Source organism: Colius striatus, chromosome 5 (assembly GCF_028858725.1).
Source record: "Colius striatus isolate bColStr4 chromosome 5, bColStr4.1.hap1, whole genome shotgun sequence".
Taxonomy (NCBI): Eukaryota; Metazoa; Chordata; class Aves; order Coliiformes; family Coliidae; genus Colius; species Colius striatus.
This window is the reverse complement of record NC_084763.1, coordinates 58819804-58840896: the sequence shown is the minus strand read 5'-3', so window position 1 is coordinate 58840896 and position 21093 is coordinate 58819804. Positions and strand designations below refer to the sequence as shown.

Here is a 21093-nt window from a genome sequence, read left to right as displayed (position 1 = left end):
AGGGACGCCCCGTTTCTTTTCTACCGTGCTGCTGGACGTGGGTGAACGTGCCTGTTTGTTACCTCCATAAAGCGCTTCCCCCTCCCCAGCGCCTGCCTCCTCCTTCCTCGGCCCGCCCCCCCTCGCCGACCTCCCCCTCCACAGCGCCGGAGCCGGGGCCGGGGGCAGCAGTTTAATTGGGGGGGGGGTGCGCAGAGAGCGACCTCGCACGTACAGCGCAGCGGGGGCGGGGGGGTGCGGGCGCAAGCAGCGCATGCAGGGGCGCGGGAGAGGGGCCGGGGGGGGTCCCGCCGCCCCCAGCCCCCCGCCACCCCCTCGGGGGGGAGCCGGGTCCCGGCGGGGCGGGGCGGGGGCGCCCGGGGAGCTGCCAGCGGCCCCCCCGTGCCGGCCGGGGCTGCCCCTCAGCAGGCGAACTCCTCGCAGGCGCTCACAGCCGGGTGACGAGGTAGCAGGTTCGGGGCGAAGCTGAGGCTGTCCGGGTGGCGGCGCAGGGGGGCACGGGCGCTCTGCGGACGGGGCGGGGGGGTTGGGGGCGGACGGAGGCTCCGGGCAGCCGCTGACACCCCCCCTTCCCACCCCAGATTCGGCCGCGCTGCCCGAGCCGGGGGGCTCTGCCCCGTGCCCCCGCCCCGCGCGCCCCTCGGGCTGCTCCAGCCGCAGCGGAGCGAGGCTGCGACCCCCGGCCGCCCCCTCCCCGAGCGGCCGCCCCCTCCCCCGGCCCCGGGGTAGGCGGGAGGCTGAGGGGGAAGGGTCCCGGGGGATAACGCGGCGCCGGGGAGCGATGTATGAGGATGGGAGCGGAGCCGGCGGGGGGAGCGGCCCCTTCGCAGCGGCTGCGGGGATGATGCCAGAAAAGCCTGGGATGGAGGGAGGGGGGGAAGTGCGGACCCTCGCGCCCCACCCGTGGGGGAACGAGGTGGCCCTGCCCGGGGGAGAGGGGGGTGGTCGCGTCCTCCTCGCCCCGGCCAGGCCCCCCCGGGATCTCTACCTGGGCCCCGGAGGGAGCGGGGCAGCGGGGCTGCCCGGGACGGCTGGGTGCTCCTGGACGGACGGGCGCAGCGCATGAGCACACGGGGTCCGAGCGGGAGATGGTGCCGGTCCCGGGCGGGACGAGGCCGAGCGGGAGATGAGTGGGATGAGATGCGAGGCCCCCCTTGCCGGCTGCGCCAGGGGAGGGGGGACTGCGGGCCAAGGGGCGGTTACCAGGGTGCTGCTCTCGCTCCGCGGGTTCCGCTTCTTCTCCTTGTAGAGGTTGAGGAGTTTGTCCCGGAAAACCTGGGGTAGACGGGTCAGAACCCCCGGCCGCAGGGACTCCCCCTGGCTGTGGGCATTGCGGGGGGCTGGGGGATGCCGGAGGGGGCCGGGAGGGGCAGGTGAGCGCTGCTCACCTCGTACAGGTAGTCAAAAATCTCCAGGATGGTGAGGAGGCTGGCACCGATGAAGAGCCCCATCTGCCCCCCGATGTCACCTGGGCAGGAAGGCAGCGTTAGAGGGGGCTGCCCCCCCAGACCCCCCCCCCGGGTCCCCCTCAGATCCCGCCGGACCCTCAGCCCCTCACCCAGCAGCCCCGCCACCTCGTACGCCTTCTTCTGCTCGATCATCTCGTAGTTGAGCGCCTCGAAGAAGATATCCAGGACCAGCACGTTGTCACTGGGGGGGCAGATGGGGCCGGGACAGACAGACATGCCGTCGGGTGGTATCCCCAGCCCCGGGGGTCTGTGCCACGCCGGGGGGGGTGGGGTGCAGGGGGCTGCCCTGTGCTGGCGTGACATGAGGATGTACCATGCTGGGCTGTACCACACAGTGCTGTACCATGCTGTGCCATCCCATACTGTGCCGTGCCATGCTGTGCTGTGCCTTGTGGTTTTCCCTGTGCTGGGGCAGGTTTGTGCAGGAGAGGCAGTGCTGTGCTGTCCCAGTTCATGTGTGCTAGGGGATGGTGTGCAGTCACACCATGCCATGCCATGCCATGCCACACGGTGCCGTGCTGGGGGATGCTGTGCAGTCACACCATGCCGTGCCGTATGGGGCTGTGGGGCAGCGGTGGCACTCACGCGATGTACTGCTCCGTCTTGTTGAATTTCTTGGCCAGGTACCTGGCAGAGGCTTTGCTGGGGATCTTCACCATGGAAAGCTCTTTGCCGTAGCGCACCATGGCGCAGGGTGTGCGGCAGGAGCAGTACTCACTGTCCTTCTTCACCAGGAAGTCTGGGGGGGGGGGGGGGGGGGAGGGATGGGGACCACCGGGGCCATGTGGCTGGGACCCCAGGATGGAGCCCAGGCCTCAGCCAAAGTGCAAGTAGTGGCAGATGCTGGTGGTACAGGGCAAGTGTGCACAGGAGCAGCTGGTGGCAGATGGAGGTGAAGCCTGGAACTGTGTGTCTGGGGTGGGAGCAGGCAAGGACAGCAGGGACACCCCCCCAGTGAGGGCACAGGGACTCTGGTGCCATGTGCAGAGTGATGAGCCTAAGGGACGGTGGAGGAGGGGGAGAATGTCTGGGAGGCAATCAAGTCTGATGAGGAGTGGCTGAGGGAGCTGGAGTTATTTAACTTGGAGGAGGCTGAGGGGAGACAGGAGAACTCTCTGCAACTCCCTGGCAGGAGGCTGTGGACAGGAAGGGTTCAGACTCTTCTCTCCAGTAACGAACGACAGGACAAGAGGAAACAGGCTCAGGTTGCCCCAGGGGAGGTTGAGATTCGAGCTGAGGCAGAACTGTTTCCCTGAGAGGGGTGTCAGCCCCTGTGCCAGGCTGCCCAGGGAGCTGGGGCAGTGCCCAGCCCTGGAGGGATCCCAAAGCCCTGGAGGTGCTGAGGGCTGTGGGTTAGTGGTGGCTGTGGCAGGATGAGGGGAGGGCTGGGACTCCAGCAGCTTCAAGGGCTTTTGATTTGATACTTCTATGATTCTATGGCTGTGTGACAAGGCTGGGGGTGTCTGGGGCCGTGGCAGGATGCCACTAGTACGTACCCAGCGCGGGGTCGGCACACTCCTTGTACTGCTCCGGGGTGCAGACGTTGGCGTTGCCTGCGGGGCAGGCGACAATCGCAGGGGCAGGAGGGTCTCCCCCTGGCCCCGGCCCCGCGGCGGCTGCCCCCCGGCCCCAGCCCCGGCTCACCCGGCATGTGCACCATGCGGCAGTTGCAGTTCTCGGCCAGGTAGCGCGTCTCGCAGTCCAGGCGGCAGGCGGTGATGCTGTAGTTGGTGAAGAAGTCGGACTCGATGGGGGTGGCCTTGCAGTCCCCCCAGGGCGGGGGCAGGTACACCAGCTGCCGGCCGCCGGCTAAGGAAAACACCGCGTCCCCCGTGGCCCCGGCCCATGTTACCCACCTCCCTACCCCGCCACGGTGCCCCATCCCTCAGGCAGAGCTCATCTCACGCAGCTCGTGTGTGTGCAGGGGGGACACACTGCCTTGCAGACCCCCCACTCCCAACCCTGCCCCTCCTGTGGCACGAGGACGGGAGCCGGGGCCGGGCGAGGGCAGCTGGGGGGGTTTACGCGACGTGGGGTCAGCACGGCCGATCCCCTCCCCCCTGGAAGCTCCCCACTGTAGGCAGCACCCGGAGGCCTGGCCACGGCTTGGCAGGCGAAGGGCACAGCTCGGCAGGGCCCCCGCGGCCGCCCCGCGCCGCCGCACATGGAGACACCCACTCGCGACACCTAAATTTAGGTGCGTGTCTGCGCGCGCCGGAGCCGCCCCTGCCGCCCATCTGTTCCGCGGGGGGCCGGCGGGGACGGGCGGGGGGGTCGCTGCCTGCAGCCCGCGCCCGCGGCGGCACCGAGCCGTCCCCACGCCGTGCCGCGGGGCTCCCGGACGGCTCGGCACGGGACGTTCCCCCGGGGATGGGCCGTGGCCGGGGCCGTGCCGGGGCTGCCCGAGCCCGGGGGTTGGGGGGGGGCTGTGCCCCCGCAGCCCCCCTCCGCGCGCCGGATACCCGCTGCTGCTGGCAGGAGACGAAGGTCTGGAAGCCGGGCGCCACGCCGAAGCCCAGCTGGTCGATGAAGGGGGGCTCGTCCTGGCTGTGGATCTGCACCTTCACCCCCGCCTCGTACGAGGTCTCATCTGCCAGGGCAGGGAGGGTGTCGGGGCGCGGGGCGGTGGCTGGGTGGCGGCGACGCCCGCACCCGTGTCCCTCCCTCACCCGTGTCCCCCCAGACGGGCAGGTATTCCTCTTGCTGCACGTTGAGCATCAGCTCCAGGCCGTTCCCCGCGCCGCCCTGCAGCGTGGTCAGCACCTCCCGGCCCGGCCCCCCAGAGTTGAAGGTGTAGCACTTGCCGAGCCGGGTGAAGATCTGCGGGGACAGGGCAGGACCCTCAGCCGTCCCTTCTCCAGCACCGTGTCCTTGGCCCTGTGAGACCCCCCCATCCGCTGCACCGGCCCCGGCCAGGTGGGAGGCGGGACCCCCACCCCTGGGTGCTCAGGCCATCGCCCCCCCATGTCTGCACTGCAGTTGCAGCCCCACAGCCCCCCTCACTCCTTGTCTCCCCACATCTCCCCAGGGCCCTGTGCAGCACAGGGTGGCCAAGAGGAGCTTCACCGGAGTGCCCGGGGCTGGGGGACAATGCAGGGGGGAAGGGGCCCCACCATCGTCCCAGAGCGGACCACCCCATAGCCAACACCCGTCGTGGCCTCAGGGACTGTATACCCTGTGCCCCCACAGTCTGCACAGCCCCACAGCCCCAAAACCTGCTCAGCCTTGGGGTCCTGCCCGAGGCAGAGCCAGGGGATGAGGCTGCTGAGGGTCCTGCCTGGGGCAGAGCCAGGGGATGAGGCTGCTGAGGGTCCTGCCTGGGGCAGAGCTGGCCGTGGCCGTGGTGGTGGCACCGGCACTCACAGCAGTGAAGTTCTGGGGCCGCAGTCCCAGCCGCGGATGCAGCAGCAGCTGGTGTAAGGGGTGCCCGGCAGCAGGCGCCCAGGTTGTAGCTCTCACTGGTGAAGAAGCAGGCGAGGTTTGGGGCTGTCCAGTGCCCACCCCACCAGAGCAGCTCCCTGCAGGGGCCGGGGGCACCAGATGCTGCTGGAGCTGCAGGTGATGGTGGGGGGAAGGTGAGGACAGGCCTCAGACCCGTGGTAGAAAGGCACCCGGCAAGGAGCCAGCCCAGCACCAGCATCGTGCTTCCAGCACCCTGGGCACAATGCTGCAACCCAGCCTGTGCAGAGGTGGGACTGGGCAAAGGCCTCAGTGGCTGTGGTGGCCCATCCTGGCTGTGCCCGGTGTTAGTGGCAGTCGATCCCATCCCACCCGGCACTGCCGCGGCTCTGCAGGGGGATTGGGTTTCAGCGCAGCTCCGGGGGGACGTGGGGCTGCGTGGGGACATGTGAGCAGCGAGGACACGAGCCAGGATGGCAGCAGGGACCTGGGCTTGGATCAGCCATGGCAGTAGAGGCCATTGTCCCCACCAGGACCTAGAAGCCTGCACTGTGCCAGTAGCCCCAGAGCCCCTCATGCCCCCAGACACCCCAGGATGGCTCTGAGCTGAATAGACCCCAGACCACTCAAGCTCCTTCTCCACCAGGTACGTAGCACTTCCTATGCCACAGCCAAAGCCCCTCTAGATCCAGAGCAACCCCTCCCAGACCCCCAACCTGCAGTCCCCCTGGCCTTCTTTGTGACACAGAGGCAGGGGCTCATGGCCCCCCACCCCACAGAGGGGCTGCCCCAGGTACAGGGTGAGGGATGGGGGAGCTGCAGCCCCCCAGTCCCACCACTGACCCATGGCCCTGGGGTGGGGTGTCCCAAGGGGGCTGTGGGTGCCCCACAGGGTCAGGCCCCCCCACAGCTATGGTGTGCCCCTTCCTCGGTGTGGTGCCCCCTCCCCCCACCTCCTGCCCCACTGTGGGGGGGGCGCTGCTGTGGCAACGGGCTGCTCCCAAAGAGGGGAGCGGTCGCCATGGCAACGAGCTGCCCAAGGAGGAAAGGGGGGGCGGCTGCCATGGCAACGGCTGCCCGGCACAAGGATGTGCTGAGGCCCGGTGGCTGCAGGGGGACGGGGACACGGACAAGGACGAGGAGGTGTGGGGGGGGGCACAGCCCCAGCAGTGCCAGATCTCGGGTCCCTGCACTCAGGGTGACCCACCATCAGCCCCTCCAGCCCCGCCCGCCAGGGACCCGCTGTCCCTGCAGACCCCTGTCCCTGCACACAGGTCCCTCCTGTCCCCGCACCCTGGGGCTGTGCTGGCCCCCAGCAAGCCCGTCCCTGCCACCCCAGCTCGCCCCAGAGGTGGCAACCGAGGGGCACAGCCCCGGCCCCACATCACCCTGGCTTTGGACACCCGGCACATGCCCAGGGACATCGGGCCCTCCAGGGCCAAGGCTGTGCCAAGGCACCACACACAGCCGGGCTCTGCCCCGGCAGCACCACAGCCCAGCGCTGCCGGACGGGACACGGTGCCAGGAGCTGCCGGCTCAGCACCGGGGCCCAGGGCAGGGGATGGTGCTCTGTACCTGAGCCCGGCCAGGAGCTGGGTATTTTTAGCCGGCAGAGCAGGGGCAGTGGCAGGGCAGGGCCCGGCTGAGCTGCAGTAGCAGCTCTGCTCCTCGGGAGCCACGTGTGCCAGGGATGCTGCAGCTGCCCTGGCAGAAGTTTCCCGCTGCCCACCGGAGATAAGGCAGCAGCAGGGCTGGTTGTGGCACACGTGGGCAGAGCCTGACACTCCCAGCACTGCCGGTGAGCCTGGGGGCAGCGGGAGCAGCACGGCACGTGCTCAACCTCCAACACCCTCAGCACAGGAACGGAGGTGGGTGCCCGTGTACCCCTGGGGCTGGCAAAGGCCCCGCATGCCGGTGGCACGCCAAGGCCCTGGCAGCTGAGCCCGGAGAGGCGCTGGCTTTCCAGCTGCAGCCAGCTGCCCGCTCCACCCTGCTCCTGCCCTGTCACTGCACTTCCCAGCGCTCGATGGGGAGCTGCCACAGCGCTGCCCCGGTACAGCTGCTCGGGCAAAGGACACGGAGCTGCCAAACGGGGCCATTTCCGACTGAGCTCCCGATGAAAATTAACTCTGGCACTAAGAGGCTTAAGCCAATAGCAATTACCATGTGGCAGCATGTCTCAACCCACAGACTGAGCAGAGCTGGGCACGGCAGGCACAGGCTGCCCAGCTCCCACAGCACGCCGGGTCTGCCATGCTGCTGCAGCACGAGGAACGTGCCTGTCCTGCCTCACACCACCAGCTCTGCCCATCCCTTCCCTACCTGCCCCTGGTAGGGGCAGACAGCAGCCGAGGGGAAGTTACCCTCATCCTGCATTTCAACCAGGGGTGAGCCTGCAGCCCGGGGGGACACAGCTCAGACCCGAGCAGCCCTGCTGGCACAACACCGGGGCACGGCTGCTGCAGCAGAGGCACCATGGTGTGATTCCTTGGGTTGGAGCGGTGAGGGCTGGCAAGGGCAGCACTGGGGCTGGGCACCCATGGGCTGTGGGAGGCCAGCTGTGGCACAGGGGACCCCCACCCTTGCTTGGGGCCATCTGCGCGGAGGAGCCACAGGCATGGGAGCCTGTGTGCAAACACGGCCTGGGGAACTGCTGCTGGTGCCCAGGCAGCACCTGGGGCCAGCACAGGGGGAGCAGGGCTGGGGGCCAGAGCTGCCAGTGCATGTGGGCAGGCAGAGCCACCCAGCCCGGCAAAGAGCCCCTGGCACAGCACGGCTCCAGCCCGGGCACCGTTCCCAGCCGCCTGGCACTCCTGCAGCGAGCAGGGGGTGGGGGTCTCCACAGCTGGCAGCCATCCTGCCTCAGCGCCTGGGCAGCGGGACTCCGCGGGTCAGGAGCTCAGCTCACCCCTGAGTGCCGCGGCAGCCCCGGCGCCCAGCCCCGGCGGGACACCCTCGCGGTGCCCGGGGCTGCCCCGACCCGGCAGAGCCCCCTCCTCCGGCCGGGCGCGGCGTCACGGGGCCGGCACTCAACTCACCACGGTGAAGTTGCGGGCGGTGCAGTTGGTGCCGCGGAAGGAGCACTGCAGCAGCATGTCGGCCAGGTCGTGGCCCGTGCGGTTGTAGAACTCGGCCATGCTGAAGGGCTTCGCCTTGAAGTTCTTGAAGTTGGCCTTGTCGCGCAGGGCTGCCAGGACGTGCGGCTCGGCCAGCTGCGGGTTGCTGATCTCGTAGCGGTCGTTGAGCAGCGCCAGCAGCTCGCCCACGTGGTACATGTCGTTGCGGGTGATCTTGGAGAAGCGGAACTCGTTGAGGTTGCAGATGGTGATGGCCGGGAAGGTGAGGTTGTGGGCGGCCACCTCGTCCAGCTTGGTGACGTGGGGGTAGGTGAGGAAGTAGGCGACGCGCTCGGCGCAGACCAGCAGCAGCAGCCCCAGCGAGCCCAAGAAGAAGGCTCCCCACAGCACGCGGCGCAGGGACACGGCCCCGTAGGCGAAGACGTGGCTGATGCCGTGCAGCGAGGAGCTGTGGGCGAAGGCCCGCAGGCTGGAGAGCCCCTCGCCCTCCCCGCTGCCCTCCGAGCCCCCCGCCCTCATCCTGCCGCCGGGCCCCCGCGCTCCCCGCCGCCCTCAGCCCCCCGCCCGTCCCCGGCCCATCGCCGCGCCGCGCTCAGGGGCTGCGGGCGGGCAGGGACGGGCAGGGACGGGCAGCGGAGGCACGGACGGGCAGGGACGGGCAGCGGAGGCACGGACGGGCTGGGCAGGACCGGCCGCTCCGCCTCCCTGCGCCGCCGCTGCCGCGGAGCCGCCGGCCGGCGCAGCCCCGCTCCTGGTCCCGGTCCCGGTCCCAGCCCGACTCCGGCCCCAGCCCCGGCTCCGCTGCCGCCGCCGCGGCGCAGCCGCTGCCGCTCTGCGGCCGCCCCCCGCCCCCGCCCCTCCCGCCGTGGCTCCACCCGCCGCTGCCGCCCCCCGCGAGCCCGGGAAGGGGGATGCACGGAGCCGGGCAGGGCCGCCCCTCACCCGCCTCTGGCCTCCTGCCGGGCACGGACCCCTCCCCGCTGAGCCCCGGTGGGGGCTGCAGGAGCCCCCGGGGCAGTGCTGAGACCCCGCACCGGCGGCTGCAGGCCCAGAGCCCTTCCCGGGGCAGCGGTGGGGACGGGAGAGTGGGGTATGGGGGGGTGGGATGAGAGCCCCCGCGGGGATGGGTGATGCAGGGGTCCCCCACACCACAGGCGCCTCAGCGACACCCCTCTGCTCTCCCTGTGGGCTGCAAAGCCAGAGTCAGCGTGGCCCCCTCCCCACCTCCCCAGACCTCCAGCACACAGCAGAGCCCTCCAGATGCCTTCCATGCCTGGTTTATTGGGGAGCAATAGGAGTGGGAACAGCCCCCTCCCCGCTCTGCCCCCCACTCAGGATCCATCCTTGGTCTGCCGGCGGATGAGTTCGGCGTAGAGCCCCCCCCGCCGCAGCAGCTCCTCGTGGGTCCCGGCCTGGGGGACGGCACAGTCGGTGTCACCATGTGGTTCTGCCCCCAGCCTGCTCCTGCCTGCTTCCCCCCACCAGCCCCCTCACCTCGGCCACACGGCCCTGCGCCAGCACCACGATGAGATCGGCGTGGCGGATGGTGCTGAGGCGGTGTGCGATGACCAGCACCGTGCGGCCCGCGGCAGCGCGGTCCAGGGCCTCCTGCACCACCTTCTCAGCCTGGGCGTCCAGCGCGCTGGTGGCCTCGTCCAGGATGAGGACGGCGGGGTCCTTCAGCAGGGCGCGGGCGATGGCGATGCGCTGCTTCTGCCCCCCCGAGAGCGCCGCGCCGCGCTCACCTGCGCCGGAGCACCGCGGCCATGCCGGAGCCGCCACGGCACACCCGGGGACCCTGGGAACGCCAGTGCCCAGCCGCGTCCCTCCCGCTCCCCATGGGCTGCCCGGCCTCCTCCCGCCCTGCCCCATGGCACGTACCCACCACGGTGTCATAGCCCTGGGGGAAGCTGCGGATGAAGCTGTCGGCGTTGGCAAGCTGTGCCGCGGCGAACACCTCGGCGTCCGAGGCTCCTGGCTTCCCGAAGCGGATGTTCTCCATGATGGTTGTTCCGAAGAGCACCGGCTCCTGAGGCAGCGCCCGGCCCCCTCAGCACCGAGCCCATGTCTGGTGCCGGGGTGAGGTGCCCCCAGGCAGCCCCTCGCCCCACAGCAGCCCCATACCTGGCTGATGAAGCCGATGACCTGGCCCCGCAGCCACGAGGGGTCCAGGGAGGAGATGTCGTGGCCGTCCAGGGTGATGGTTCCCTGCGTGGGCTCATAGAAGCGCTCCAGCAGCGCTGCCACCGTTGACTTCCCTGCGGAGGGGAGCCCTGAGCCCAATGGCACCGCCGGCTGCCCACCCCAGGACAACCCCCTGCCCCCAGCTGTGAGCCCCAGTCCCATGGGTGGGTGGGAGGCACAGAAGAAGCTGGTTCCCAGTCCCTGGTGCCCACCAGGCTCACTGGGCAGAGGACTGGGGTGCAGGAGGATATGCCATGGGATTATTGAGGGCTTTAGCTGGCATCCCTGGGGTGGCCAGGCTGGTTCCTTTCTCTCCTGGATGGGACATGCAGGCTCCAGGGGCTGTTACCCTGGAGGTGTGGGGAGGGCTAGGGGGGCTCAGAGGGCTGTGGTTGGGCCAGTACCTCCTCCAGATGGTCCCACGATGGCCACTGTCTTGCAGGGGGGCAGAGTGAGGGTGAAGTCCCGCAGGACCAAGTAGCTGGGCCGGGTGGGATAACTGTGGGGAGAGGAGCGAGGGGCTGTGGGAGCACAGTGCCAGCCTCGAGCCCACGGGGCAGCTCGGGGAACCGGGGGGTTCAGATAGAGGGGAGCCGGGGTGGCTCACCTGAAGGAGACATGGTGGAAGCAGATGTGTCCCAGCAGGGAGTGGCTGGGGATGGAGCCCCCTCCCCGCAGCCCCACGCTGGGCTCCAGCATCAGCAGCTCAAAGACGCGCGCGCCAGCGCTCAGACCTCGCACCACCTGTGGGGACGGTGGCAGGAGCACCCCGAGCCCCCCAGCCCCGGCCCCCAGCCCAGGGGCCAGCGGCAGCCCCCCCACCTACCTGCCCTAGCAGGATGGAGATGTTGGCCAGGGACCTGCAGTGTGTAAGGGGAGAAGCTGAGTTCAGGGCTGCTGCCCAAGCCCGTGGCAGCACGCTGGGGTGCCGTGAAAGCTGTGGCCCACTGTGGTGCCAGGGAAGCTGCCAGGCCAGACCCTGCCCTGACCTTTGCACTGTCTGCGAGGCCACCAGGAAGGACATGAGGTCTCCCGGTGAGAGCTTGTCCCCCGCCATCAGTGAGCCGCCCACAAAGATGGTGCCCAGCACGATGCCTGTGGGGCACAGGGTGAAGGTGAGACCCAGGGGGGTCCTGCCCCAGAGCTCCACCAGATCCTGCCCCACGGCATCCTCTCACCATTGAGTGCCAGGTTGGAGAGCCCCTGGAAGGCGGCGATGCCGAGCCCCAGCCGCTCGTTCAGCCAGCCGGCACGGTCCACCTCGGCACAGTACAGCCTGGGGGCAGGGATGGGGCTAACTCCCCAGCCCCCCCTGCTCCCCACCACGCAAGAACCCCTCCTGCCGCCCCTCACCCCGCCTGCCGGTCCTCCATGGCAAAGGCACGCACGGTCCGGACATTTCCCAGCACCTCGTCAGCCACCACCGTGGCTTTGGCCACCTGCGGCGGGAGGGACCAGGAGAGGGATGGGGAGCAGGGCTGTGGCAGGACGCCCCCTGATGCAGCCCCCAGGGGGTCCCTTGCAGGGTGTCAGGGGGAAAGCAGGGGGTTACCTGCTCCTGTGCCTGGCGGGACAGGCTGCGGAGGCCGCTGCCGATGACGGCCCCGGCAGCCACCAGCGCCGGCAGCGCCACGAGCAGCAGCCCGGTCAGCTTGGGCGAGAGCAGGTAGAGCGAGACGAAGCAGCCGACCGTCTGCGTGCCACTGCGCAGGCCCTGGCAGGGGTGGGGAGGGCACGGGTGGGCACTGGCGCTCGGGGCAGGCCGGGGGGTGGCTGGCGCTGCCGGGCACGGGCCTCACCTGGGACACAGCCAGCTTGAACGAGGACTTGAACTCCTGGATGTCGGCCGTCAGCCGGTTCACCAGCTGCCCCGTACGGCTGGCGTCGAAGAACGCCACGTCCTGCCTGCCGGGGGGAGCGGTGGTGGGCCAGGGTGGAGGGATGGGGTCCCCCCTGCGCCCCCGTCCCCGTCCCCCTGCAGGGTGTTTTACCGGAGGAGGGAGACGAAGAGCGCCTTGCGCATGCTGCCCGCGACGCGCTCGCCCACCCGCGCCAGCAGCGCGATGTAGCCGAACGTCAGCAGCCCCTGCGGAGGATGGGGGCTCAGGAGGGACGTGGGGGGCTCACGGCCCCCCCAAACATCCCCTGCTCAGCTCGGGGGGCCGACACTCACCTGCAAGCCATAGACAGTGAGCAGGCGCAGGGCCGGGCGCCGGGCCTCCTGCAGGTAGGCAGTGACGCGGCCGCGGGCGCAGCCGGCCACCACGTTCACCAGCTGCCCCAGCAGCACCGGGATGCGGACGTTCAGCAGGGCTGCGCCCAGCGCCAGCTGCGGGCACGGCGGGGGTCAGTGCCACAGCACCGGCACGGCGGGGGTCAGTGCCATGGCACCAGCACGAGAGTGAGGATCAGTGCTGTGGCACCGGGTTGGACGATGTCACACGGTGTGGGACAAGGGGGACACAGCCACCCACCCGCCCCCGCTCACCACCACGGCTGCCGAGAGCGCCAGCAGCTGCGGCCGCAAGAAGGTCCAGAATGTCGGCCAGTCGAAGGCGGGCTCCGGCCGGGGCTGTGTGGGCTCAGGGGACACCGGGACGGGGGAGACGGGGGCGGCAGCCTCCTGGCAGCGCGCGGCCGTGCCCAGCAAGCCCAGCACCACGCAGCCCGCGGTCGGGCCGGCCAGGAGCAGGCAGCGCCGGGCTGGCAGCCGGGGGCAGGGGGGCAGGGGGCTGGTGAGGCCCAGGTGCCCCCGTCCATACCTGAAACTGCGTAGAGGTGCTTCAACTAAGGGCCAGCTGCAGGGACGTGGGGGGTCCCGGCAAGGGCTGTTCCCACCGGGCCACCCTCCCCGTGCTGCCCTGAGCTGTCTTGGAGCACGGGACACCCTCGTGTCTCCCCCCGGCGCTGCTCACTCCCCCCTCTGCTGAATTGGCACCTCCGCTCTCCCGCCGCTCCCCCCACACCAGCCTTTGGGACCGCGTCACCCGATCCCCTCCCCGCTGCCCCGACGTGCCCGCCCCCCGGGAGCCCTGAACCCCCGGGACACCGGAGCCCGCGCTGCCCCCCTCGCACTCCACGGGACGAGTCCCGGCTTCCCCGGCCCCGCCGAGCCCGGTGTCCCCGGTACCTGCGCCCCGGGGCCGACGGCGGCCGCAGCGCAGCGGGGACCGAGCGGAGCGCGGCCCGAGCGCCGGGCGCCCGCAGCAGCAGCGGCAGCATGGCGGCCCGCGGGGCCCGGCCAGCCCCGGGGCGGGCGGGGGCGGCGCCGGGGCGGCACCGGAGCGGTCAGGGGCGGCGCCGGGGCGGCACCGGGGCGGCGGGCGGAGCCACAGCAATGCGGCCCGGGCCCTGCGCCGGCCCCGACCCGCACCGGCCGCTCGGCCCCCTGGGCCTCGCAGCCTCGTCCCTCGCCGCTCCCGGAGCTTCTTCCGGTACTCTGGGCGCGCCCGAGCCCTCGCTGCTCCGCCAGCCCCGCTCCGGGAACGCGGGCCCTGCACCGGACTCCTTCGCCCACCCCGCGACCCTGCACCGGGACCCGGGAGCCCGCTCCGCGCCCGCCTTCCCCGCGCTCCGCACGGCGGAGGCTCCCCCCGAGACCCTCGCCCGCCCGTCGGTGCCGGTGCGGCCATGGCCGGCGGCGGGACGCGGTCGCGGTTCCGGAGCGTGTGCGGGACCAGGTGAGCCACCGGCAACGGAGGCACCGGAGACACCGGGGCTGCGCCAGCGGCAAGCCGAGAGGTGAGCCGGGCCGGGGACGCGGACGGTGCGGCGGGGCCAGGACACTGAGCACCGGGGCTGGGGGCACTGGAGGTCACTGGGGGACAGAAGCGGCTGCGGCGCCCGGGATCTCCTCGGTGCGGGGTCAATCCCACTCCTGAGCCCCAAAGCCCAGTCGCCGCGGGAACTCCGAGCCTGGGACCCCCACAGGTGACCCGGCCCCGCCGGGGGACACGGGAGCGCCGGGGGACAGGGAAGGGTCCACACGTGGCACGGCAGTTCCCACGGGGGCACCGGGGTGCCCGAGTCCCACGTGGCGCGGGTGGGCCTGTGTGACCCCGCAGGGCTGCCTGTGCACCCGTCTCGGGTGCCAATGTGCCCGCCGAGGTGCCCGTGTCCCTTGCGGGGTCCCCGGGGGTGACGCGCGCGGGGCCGCTCCGTCCCGCGGGTGCTCTTGTCCCCCCGGGGCCATGCCGTGGTCTCCAGCGTGCTGGGACGGGATGGGGTGTCCTGGGCCGCCCTGTCCCGGCGCGGGGTCCCCTCGCTCCCCCCGGGCTGTTTACGCCGCCGGGGCTATTTTCGGTCGCCGCGGCCCCGCGGGTATTTTTGGCCGGGCGGTGCGGGGCAGGAGGGGGAAGGGCCACGGCGGCGTCACCACCCGGGACACCCGATCCCGGGGGACGCGGTGGCTCTGTCCCCGCCGCGGTGTTGCACAAGGCCGGGGGTCAGTGCGGGGACGGCGGTGCCCGGTCTCTGCCGCCGCCTCCTCCCTCCTGCTGAATCACCGCCCCGGGCCCCTCTCGCCGCGGCCCCGGCCCGGGCCGTGAGTCAGACCCGGCTCGTGCCGCGGCGGGGCGGGGCGGAGGCACCCGCGGGCACCGGCAGCGGCAGCGGCAGCGGGCGCGGCGGGCGGCGGGAGCACCGGCCGGCGGCGGTAAGGAGAGGGCGGCGGCGGCCGGACAAGGGGATGGTCCCATCCAGCCCCGTGCGAGGGGCTTCCCGTGCTGCCCCGGGGGTCGCCTCCTCCCCCGGGGCCAGGGGTGCTGCCTTCCCCGGGGAGTGGGGGTCCCCTCCTGTCCCAAGGGAATTGGGGTCTTATCCTATCCAATGAAGCAGAGGATCCCATCCTGCCCTGAGAGTCTGGATTCCCATCCTGCCCCGAGGTGCTGGGGGTCCCAAGCAGCACCAAGGGAACTGGGATCCTGTCTTACCCAGTGAGGCCCAGGGTCCCATCCTGCCCCAAGAGTCCAGGGCTCATGTTGTTCCCCAGGAGCTGGGGGTACTGCTCTTTCCCTGGGGAAGTAGGGGGTCCCAAACTGCCCCAGGGAGGATGGGAGTTCCAAACTTCCCCCCAGAATTGGGGTCCTGTGTTGCACCAAGGAGTGGGAGCTCCTGTCCTGAGGGTTTGGGGTCCACTGGCAGGGATCCAGCCAGTGGGACAGGCTGGCGCAGGTGACGTGCGTGGCACGGCCCTGCCCGTGGCCGTGGTGTGGGATGCCAGCTCAGGCCGTGGCTGCGGTGTGGGACGCCAGCTCAGGCCGCCCGAATCTGGGGCACGCGGGCGGTGCTGTGTGGCCTCACCGGCATTTCCGGCTCGGGGCCGTGGGGCAGACAGCTCAGCCTGGCTCGCCCCACTGCGGCACGGCAGCCCTGCGCCCCACGGCCGAGCCCTGGCTGCCCCGGGGTGCTCCTGCCTCTGGGGCCCTGTGCCACGGTGGCTGGTGCCAATGGGCATCCCCGGTAGGCGTCCCAGCGGGCCATGGCGGCACAGGCCGAATACCGACGCCTGGACGATGTGGAGGAGGACTCGCCCCCCGGCGAGGAGGAGCTGCTGCTGCATGTCACCGAGGGGCTGCAAGGTGGGGGGACACCTGGGCCTCGGGGGAGGGGGCAGATGCTGCCCTGAGGGTCCCAATGGGAGGGCTGAGGGCTTGGGCTGGGGTCTCAGCGGAGGGAGGGTAGGCAGCCTGCCGGGGGTGCCCAGCCCTGTAGCATGTGGGCTGGGGGCACCGGCTGCCCCACAGCCCTCCGGCGGGTCGTGGCGGGTGCCCAGGGCAGGGGGCATGACAGGGCTGGGGGGACCGTGACGTGCCCCTGGCTCAGTTCCGCTGTTTTTCTCTCCTCACCAGACTCCTGGCACCACATCAAGAACCTGGATAATTTCTTCACCAAGATATCCTTGCAGGGCCCCTGCCTGGCTTCCGCCCAGCCCCGCTGGCAACCGGCACCGTGGGGGTGGGGGACGGGGGGACCCCGGTGACGGGGGGGCAGGAGGGTCCATCACTGCGGGCACAGACTCCTTAACGCTACCCCAACATCTACCACTTCCACCAGAAGAACGGCTTTGCCTGCATGATGCTCTCCGACATCTTTGAGCTGGTGTAAGTGCTGGCAGGACGCCCAACCTCCCCGCCGTGCCCTGACAGAGAATCCTGCAATCACAGAGGCATTTTGATTGCAAAAGCCCTTGAAGCTCCTGGAGTCCAACTCTTCCCCTCACCCTGCCACAGCCACCACTACCCCATGGCCCTCAGCACCTCAGCCCCACGGCTTTGGGATCCCTCCAGGGCTGGGCACTGCCCCAGCTCCCTGGGCAGCCTGGCACAGGGGCTGACACCCCTCTCAGGGAAACAGTTCTGCCTCAGCTCCAGCCTCAGCCTCCCCTGGGGCGACTTGAGCCCCTTTCCCCTTGTCCTGTCTCTTGAGAGCACAGACAGACCCCCCCCAGCCACAGCCTCCTGTGAGGGCGTGTCAGAGAGTGCTGCTGTCTGCCCTCAGCCTCCTCTTCTCCAGGCTCAACACCCCCATTCCCTCAGCCCCTCCCCAGCACCCCTGTGCTCCAGCCCCTTCCCCAGCTCCGCTGCCCGGCTCTGGCCACGCTGCAGCCCCTCAGTGTCTCGCATGTAGTGAGGAGCTCAAAAGTAGTTGTAGTGCCATGCCATGCTGTGCAGTGCTATGCTGTGCCGTGCCGCACAGCTGCAGGACAAAGGCTCACACTGATCCTCCGCTGCCCCCAGGCAGTTCCTGTTCGTCGTCACCTTCACCACGTTCCTGCTGTGCTGTGTGGACTACGACGTGCTCTTTGCCAACCGTCCGGTCAACCAGAGCCACGCCGGGGCCCCGGCTGCCGACCGCGGGAAGGTGACGCTGCCGGATGCGGTGCTACCGGCCCCGCAGTGTGCCCAGAGGTGAGGAGCGGGGCCGGGCGAGGAGGGGTCCCAGCGCCACGGCCACCCCGCCTGACGCCTGTGCCCTGTCAGGATCCGTGCCAGCGGCTGGCTCATCTTCCTGCTGGTGATGGCGGCTGCCTTCTGGCTGTACCGGCTGGTGAAGGTGCTCTGCAGCCTCCTGAGCTACTGGGAGATCCGCACCTTCTACATCAAAGCCCTCAACATCCCCTCGGTGAGCAGGGACGCCGGGAGGGGGCTGGCGGGGCCGGGGCCGGCCACACCGCACCATGCCAGTGCTGACGTTGATCGTTGTGTCCTTGGTGCAGGAGGGACTGTGCAACTACAGCTGGCAGGAGGTGCAGGCGCGGCTGATCTCACTGCAGCGCCGGCAGCAGATGTGTGTGCACAAGAGGGAGCTGACGGAGCTGGACATCTACCACCGCATCCTGCGCTTCAAGAACTACACAGTGGCCATGGTCAACAAGTCACTGCTGCCCGTCCGCTTCCACCTCCCGCTGCTGGGCCCCGTCGTCTTCCTCACCCAGGGCCTCAAGTACAACCTGGAGCTGCTCCTCTTCTGGGGCCCCGGCTCCCTGTTCCAGAACAAGTGGAGCCTGCGGCCGCAGTGCAAGCGTGCGGGCGCGCGGCAGGAGTTGGCACGGCGGCTGGCACGCGCCATGGTGCTGCTGGGGCTGGCCAACCTGCTGCTCTGCCCCTGCGTGCTGGTCTGGCAGCTGCTCTACGCCTTCTTCAGCTACGCTGAGGTGATCAAACGGGAGCCGGGCAGCCTGGGCGCCCGCCGCTGGTCCCTCTATGGCCGCCACTACCTGCGCCACTTCAACGAGCTCAACCACGAGCTGCAGGCGCGGCTCAGCCGTGGCTACAAACCGGCCACCAAGTACATGAACTCCTTCACCAGCCCGCTGCTCACCGTGCTGGCCAAGAACCTCGGCTTCTTTGCCGGCTCCATCCTGGCCGTGCTCATCGTCCTGACTGTCTATGACGAGGACGTGCTGACGGTGCAGCATATCCTCACGGCCATCACGCTGCTGGGGCTGGTGGTCACTGTGGCCAGGTGGGTGCGTGGGGCTGGGCCGTGCCAGCAGCAGGCGGCGCGGTGGCCAAGCAGGTGAGACATCTGCCCTCCTGCCCACAGGTCCTTCATCCCTGACGAGCACACGGTGTGGTGCCCGGAGCAGCTGCTGCAGCACGTCCTGGCCCATGTCCACTACATGCCTGACCACTGGCAGGGCAACGCCAGCCGGTCAGAGACAAGGAGTGAGATGGCACAGCTCTTCCAGTACAAGGCTGTGAGCATCAGCAGGGCTGGGCAGTGGCACCCCCGCTAACCCAGACCCTCCCCTAACACCCCCATTGTCACCCACAGGTCTTCATCCTGGAGGAGCTGCTGAGCCCCATCCTCACCCCCCTCATCCTCATCTTCGCCCTGCCTGCCCGTGCCCTGGACATCATCGACTTCTTCCGCAACTTCACGGTGGAGGTGGTGGGGGTGGGCGACATCTGCTCCTTCGCCCAGCTCGATGTCCGCAACCATGGCAATCCCCAGGTAGCGGGAGGTCCTGGGGATTGGGGGGATCCCAGAGGTAGGAGGGTCCCAGGGTTGAGAAGGTCCCGGGGTTGGGAGGGTCCTGGGTGTGTGGGCATCCCCGCTCACCCCCGTGCCCCACAGTGGCTGTCGGCCGGGCAGACGGAGGCATCCGTGTACCAGCAAGCGGAGAACGGGAAGACGGAGCTGTCGCTGATGCACTTTGCCATCACTAACCCGCGCTGGCAGCCGCCGCCGCCCAGTGAGCTGTTCCTCAGCCAGCTGAAGGAGAAGGTGCAGCAGGACGCTGCTGCCGCGCCGCCTGCCCCCCGCATCCTGTCCGAGGGGCCGCTCGGCGCCTCGCTCCTCTCCGACGACTCGGCGGTGCCGGTGAGCAGGGCCAGCGCCGGGGGCTGGTGGGGGGTGGTCCGGTGGGCGTCCGGCCTGGGCTGCCCTGACATCGTGTCTCCACAGCCGGACGGTTTGCTGGCCAGTGTCCTGGCCCGGCCCATCCTCTCGGCCAGCGGGTTGGTGTCCCGGGACCGGCGCTTCGCTCAGCCCTGCAGCACCGCCAGTGCCGCCGCCAGCATCCTGGCATCGCTGGCATCCCCCCTGCCCGGCCGAGCCCGGGGCCCCACCGACAGCCCCAGCGACCCACGGCTCCCCGAGGAGAGGTCCTGCTGCGGGCGGGATGGGGCTGGGCGGAGGGTGGGGAGGGGACGGGTGTGTTGTGGCATGGTGCTCACCAGCTCTGCCCGCAGCCTGCTCCTGAGCGAGTCGCGGCTCCGCAGCCTCAGCCGCTCCGCGCTGCTCTCCGAGGTGGCCTCAGCTGAGATGAGCCTTCATGCCATCTACCTGCACGAGGTACGGCCCCCCAGCCCCTCCCCATGCAATCCCCTGCTCCCCAGCCCGTGGTACCCCCTGGATATCGCTCCCCTGCCCACCCCCCAGCCTCAGCGCATCACTGGGGGTGGCTGCACCTCACCAGATCTCTCCTGGCCCTACCCCTGCTGCCCAGTCCCTCACCCCCTCCTCAGTGCCATGCCAGGCTCTTGCCCTATGCCCCCAGCTCTGCTGTGTGCCCACCCCCCCCCGTCCTGGGCTTGCCTGGGGACCCCCTGGCTGCTGCCAGACCAGGTGTTGTGGGTGAAACACTGCAGCCCTTGTCACCGCAGTCGTGTCCCCAGTTCTGCCCCCCTCCACTTCCCACTGCCCCATGGGGAGGAGGCTTGGCATGATGAGGGGCTCTGAGTGTCATGACGGAGGTCTCTAACACCTCTCCCACCCTTTCAGCTCCACCAGCAGCAGCAGCAGGGCCCTGGGCCCCAGGCCATGGGAGTGTGGGTGGCTACGGGGGCACCTGCACCTCCCTGCCCCATGACCGCAGGTGAGCACCGCGCTGGGGGTCCCGGAGGACACGTGCTGAGCCCTCATGGGACTGTCCCCAGAGAGGGGACAGCTGAGGGCTGGGCTGCTGGGCAGGGGCTGCGGGCCTGGGGCAGCTCTGACTCCCCACTCCCGTGATGCCGCAGGCTCGGCTGCCAGGGCCTCGCAGGCTCAGCACCGCGACATGCCGCTGGGCGGATGGGCCGAGGAAGAGGAGGAGGAGGAGGAGGAAGAGCAGATAACAATGAGCTAGCCAACCTTGGCTTCGGTGTGTGAGGCCATGGTGGGTCGGTGATGTGGCTGGGACAATGGCGCTGGTGCCAACGCTCGGCAGCATCGGTGCTTCCCACCAGAGCTGCTCATGGCCCCGTTTCCTCCGCAGGGTCCTGGGGGAGCCCAGAGCTCCTGGCGCGGCTGGGCATGGTGGCGGGAGAGCTGCCACGAGGCACTGGCTGGGAGCGGGCGCAGCAGGGGGCTCACTGCTGCCCGGGGGCTGGAGCATGGGGGGGTCTGCGGGGTGCTACTGCCCGTGTGGGCCCCCTGCCCGGGTGCGGGGTCTCACTGGCGGCCTCACTGGGAACCCCGCTGCGCTGCAGGGCCGAGGGGGCTACCAGGGGCAGCCAGCCCCACCAGGTGCTATGTTTATGGGGGGATCAGAGAATGCCTGGGCTGCTCCTTCCCGGGGCTGGTGCTGTCCCTGCTCTCGCTGCCTGTGCGGGCTGCTGCCCATCACAGCACCTTGTCCCGGGCACCGGCTGCACCGAGCTGCCGTGGAAAATAAAGGTTTACAGAGGGCTGTGTCCTGCAGTGACTGTGCCCCAGGGCGGGTGGGGGGCTGAGGACGATGCTGGGTGGTGGGGAGCTGCGTGGGGGGAAACCGGGGGGCAGCAATGCCAGAGGCAGGGCCATGACACTTTGGAGTGCGCTGCTACAGGCAGACGGCAATGGTGCCAGGATGGTGCCACTCGCCTGCAGCCATGCTGGTTGGAGCTGCAGGCACCATGTCTACGTCGTCCCCGTCCACTCACCCACCCACCTACTGCTTCCTGCTGCCCCGTATTGGCCGTGTCCCCATGGCCGGGTGACCCTGCCGCTGAGGGGCTGAAGAGCTCATCCCACCCCACCTTTCCTGGCCAGGCACG

At 70.1% G+C, this 21093-nt stretch overlaps 3 protein-coding genes across 5 annotated transcripts; 1 reads left to right on the top strand and 2 right to left on the bottom strand.

The window, feature by feature from the left end:
• Positions 1-282: 282 nt before the first annotated feature.
• ASIC3 (acid sensing ion channel subunit 3) lies at positions 283-8467 on the bottom strand. Its single transcript, XM_061997495.1, has 11 exons — positions 7907-8467; positions 4139-4289; positions 3932-4059; positions 3114-3264; positions 2966-3022; positions 2055-2208; positions 1559-1650; positions 1389-1468; positions 1204-1275; positions 989-1041; positions 283-506 (listed from the first exon to the last, which is right to left on the bottom strand). The coding sequence occupies exons 1-11, from the start codon at positions 8462-8464 to the stop codon at positions 428-430; spliced, it is 1575 nt and encodes a 524-aa protein (XP_061853479.1). The 5' UTR covers positions 8465-8467; the 3' UTR covers positions 283-427.
• A 746-nt stretch (positions 8468-9213) lies between these two features.
• Positions 9214-13351, bottom strand: ABCB8 (ATP binding cassette subfamily B member 8). The gene is made up of 16 exons (XM_061997488.1): positions 13260-13351; positions 12618-12897; positions 12303-12458; positions 12121-12215; positions 11929-12034; positions 11682-11843; positions 11483-11568; positions 11308-11405; positions 11119-11224; positions 10956-10989; positions 10737-10873; positions 10534-10628; positions 10070-10203; positions 9827-9974; positions 9440-9690; positions 9214-9357 (listed from the first exon to the last, which is right to left on the bottom strand). Exons 1-16 carry the CDS (start codon positions 13349-13351, stop codon positions 9277-9279), a joined length of 2061 nt encoding a protein of 686 aa, XP_061853472.1. The 3' UTR covers positions 9214-9276.
• Positions 13352-13477: 126 nt separating this feature from the next.
• On the top strand, positions 13478-20740 carry ATG9B (autophagy related 9B). Of its 3 annotated transcripts, none has more exons than XM_061997487.1 (15): positions 13478-13870; positions 15594-15708; positions 15979-16024; positions 16168-16230; positions 16867-17037; positions 17110-17251; positions 17346-18094; positions 18176-18329; positions 18407-18586; positions 18710-18955; positions 19040-19239; positions 19327-19429; positions 19859-19952; positions 20098-20219; positions 20334-20740. In XM_061997487.1, exons 2-14 carry the CDS (start codon positions 15609-15611, stop codon positions 20202-20204), a joined length of 2355 nt encoding a protein of 784 aa, XP_061853471.1. In that variant the 5' UTR covers positions 13478-13870; positions 15594-15608; the 3' UTR covers positions 20205-20219; positions 20334-20740. The 3 variants fall into 3 exon arrangements, with proteins under 3 accessions (XP_061853471.1, XP_061853470.1, XP_061853469.1); XM_061997486.1 differs by having other exon boundaries at positions 20098-20234; XM_061997485.1 differs by having other exon boundaries at positions 20098-20740.
• Positions 20741-21093: the final 353 nt, after the last annotated feature.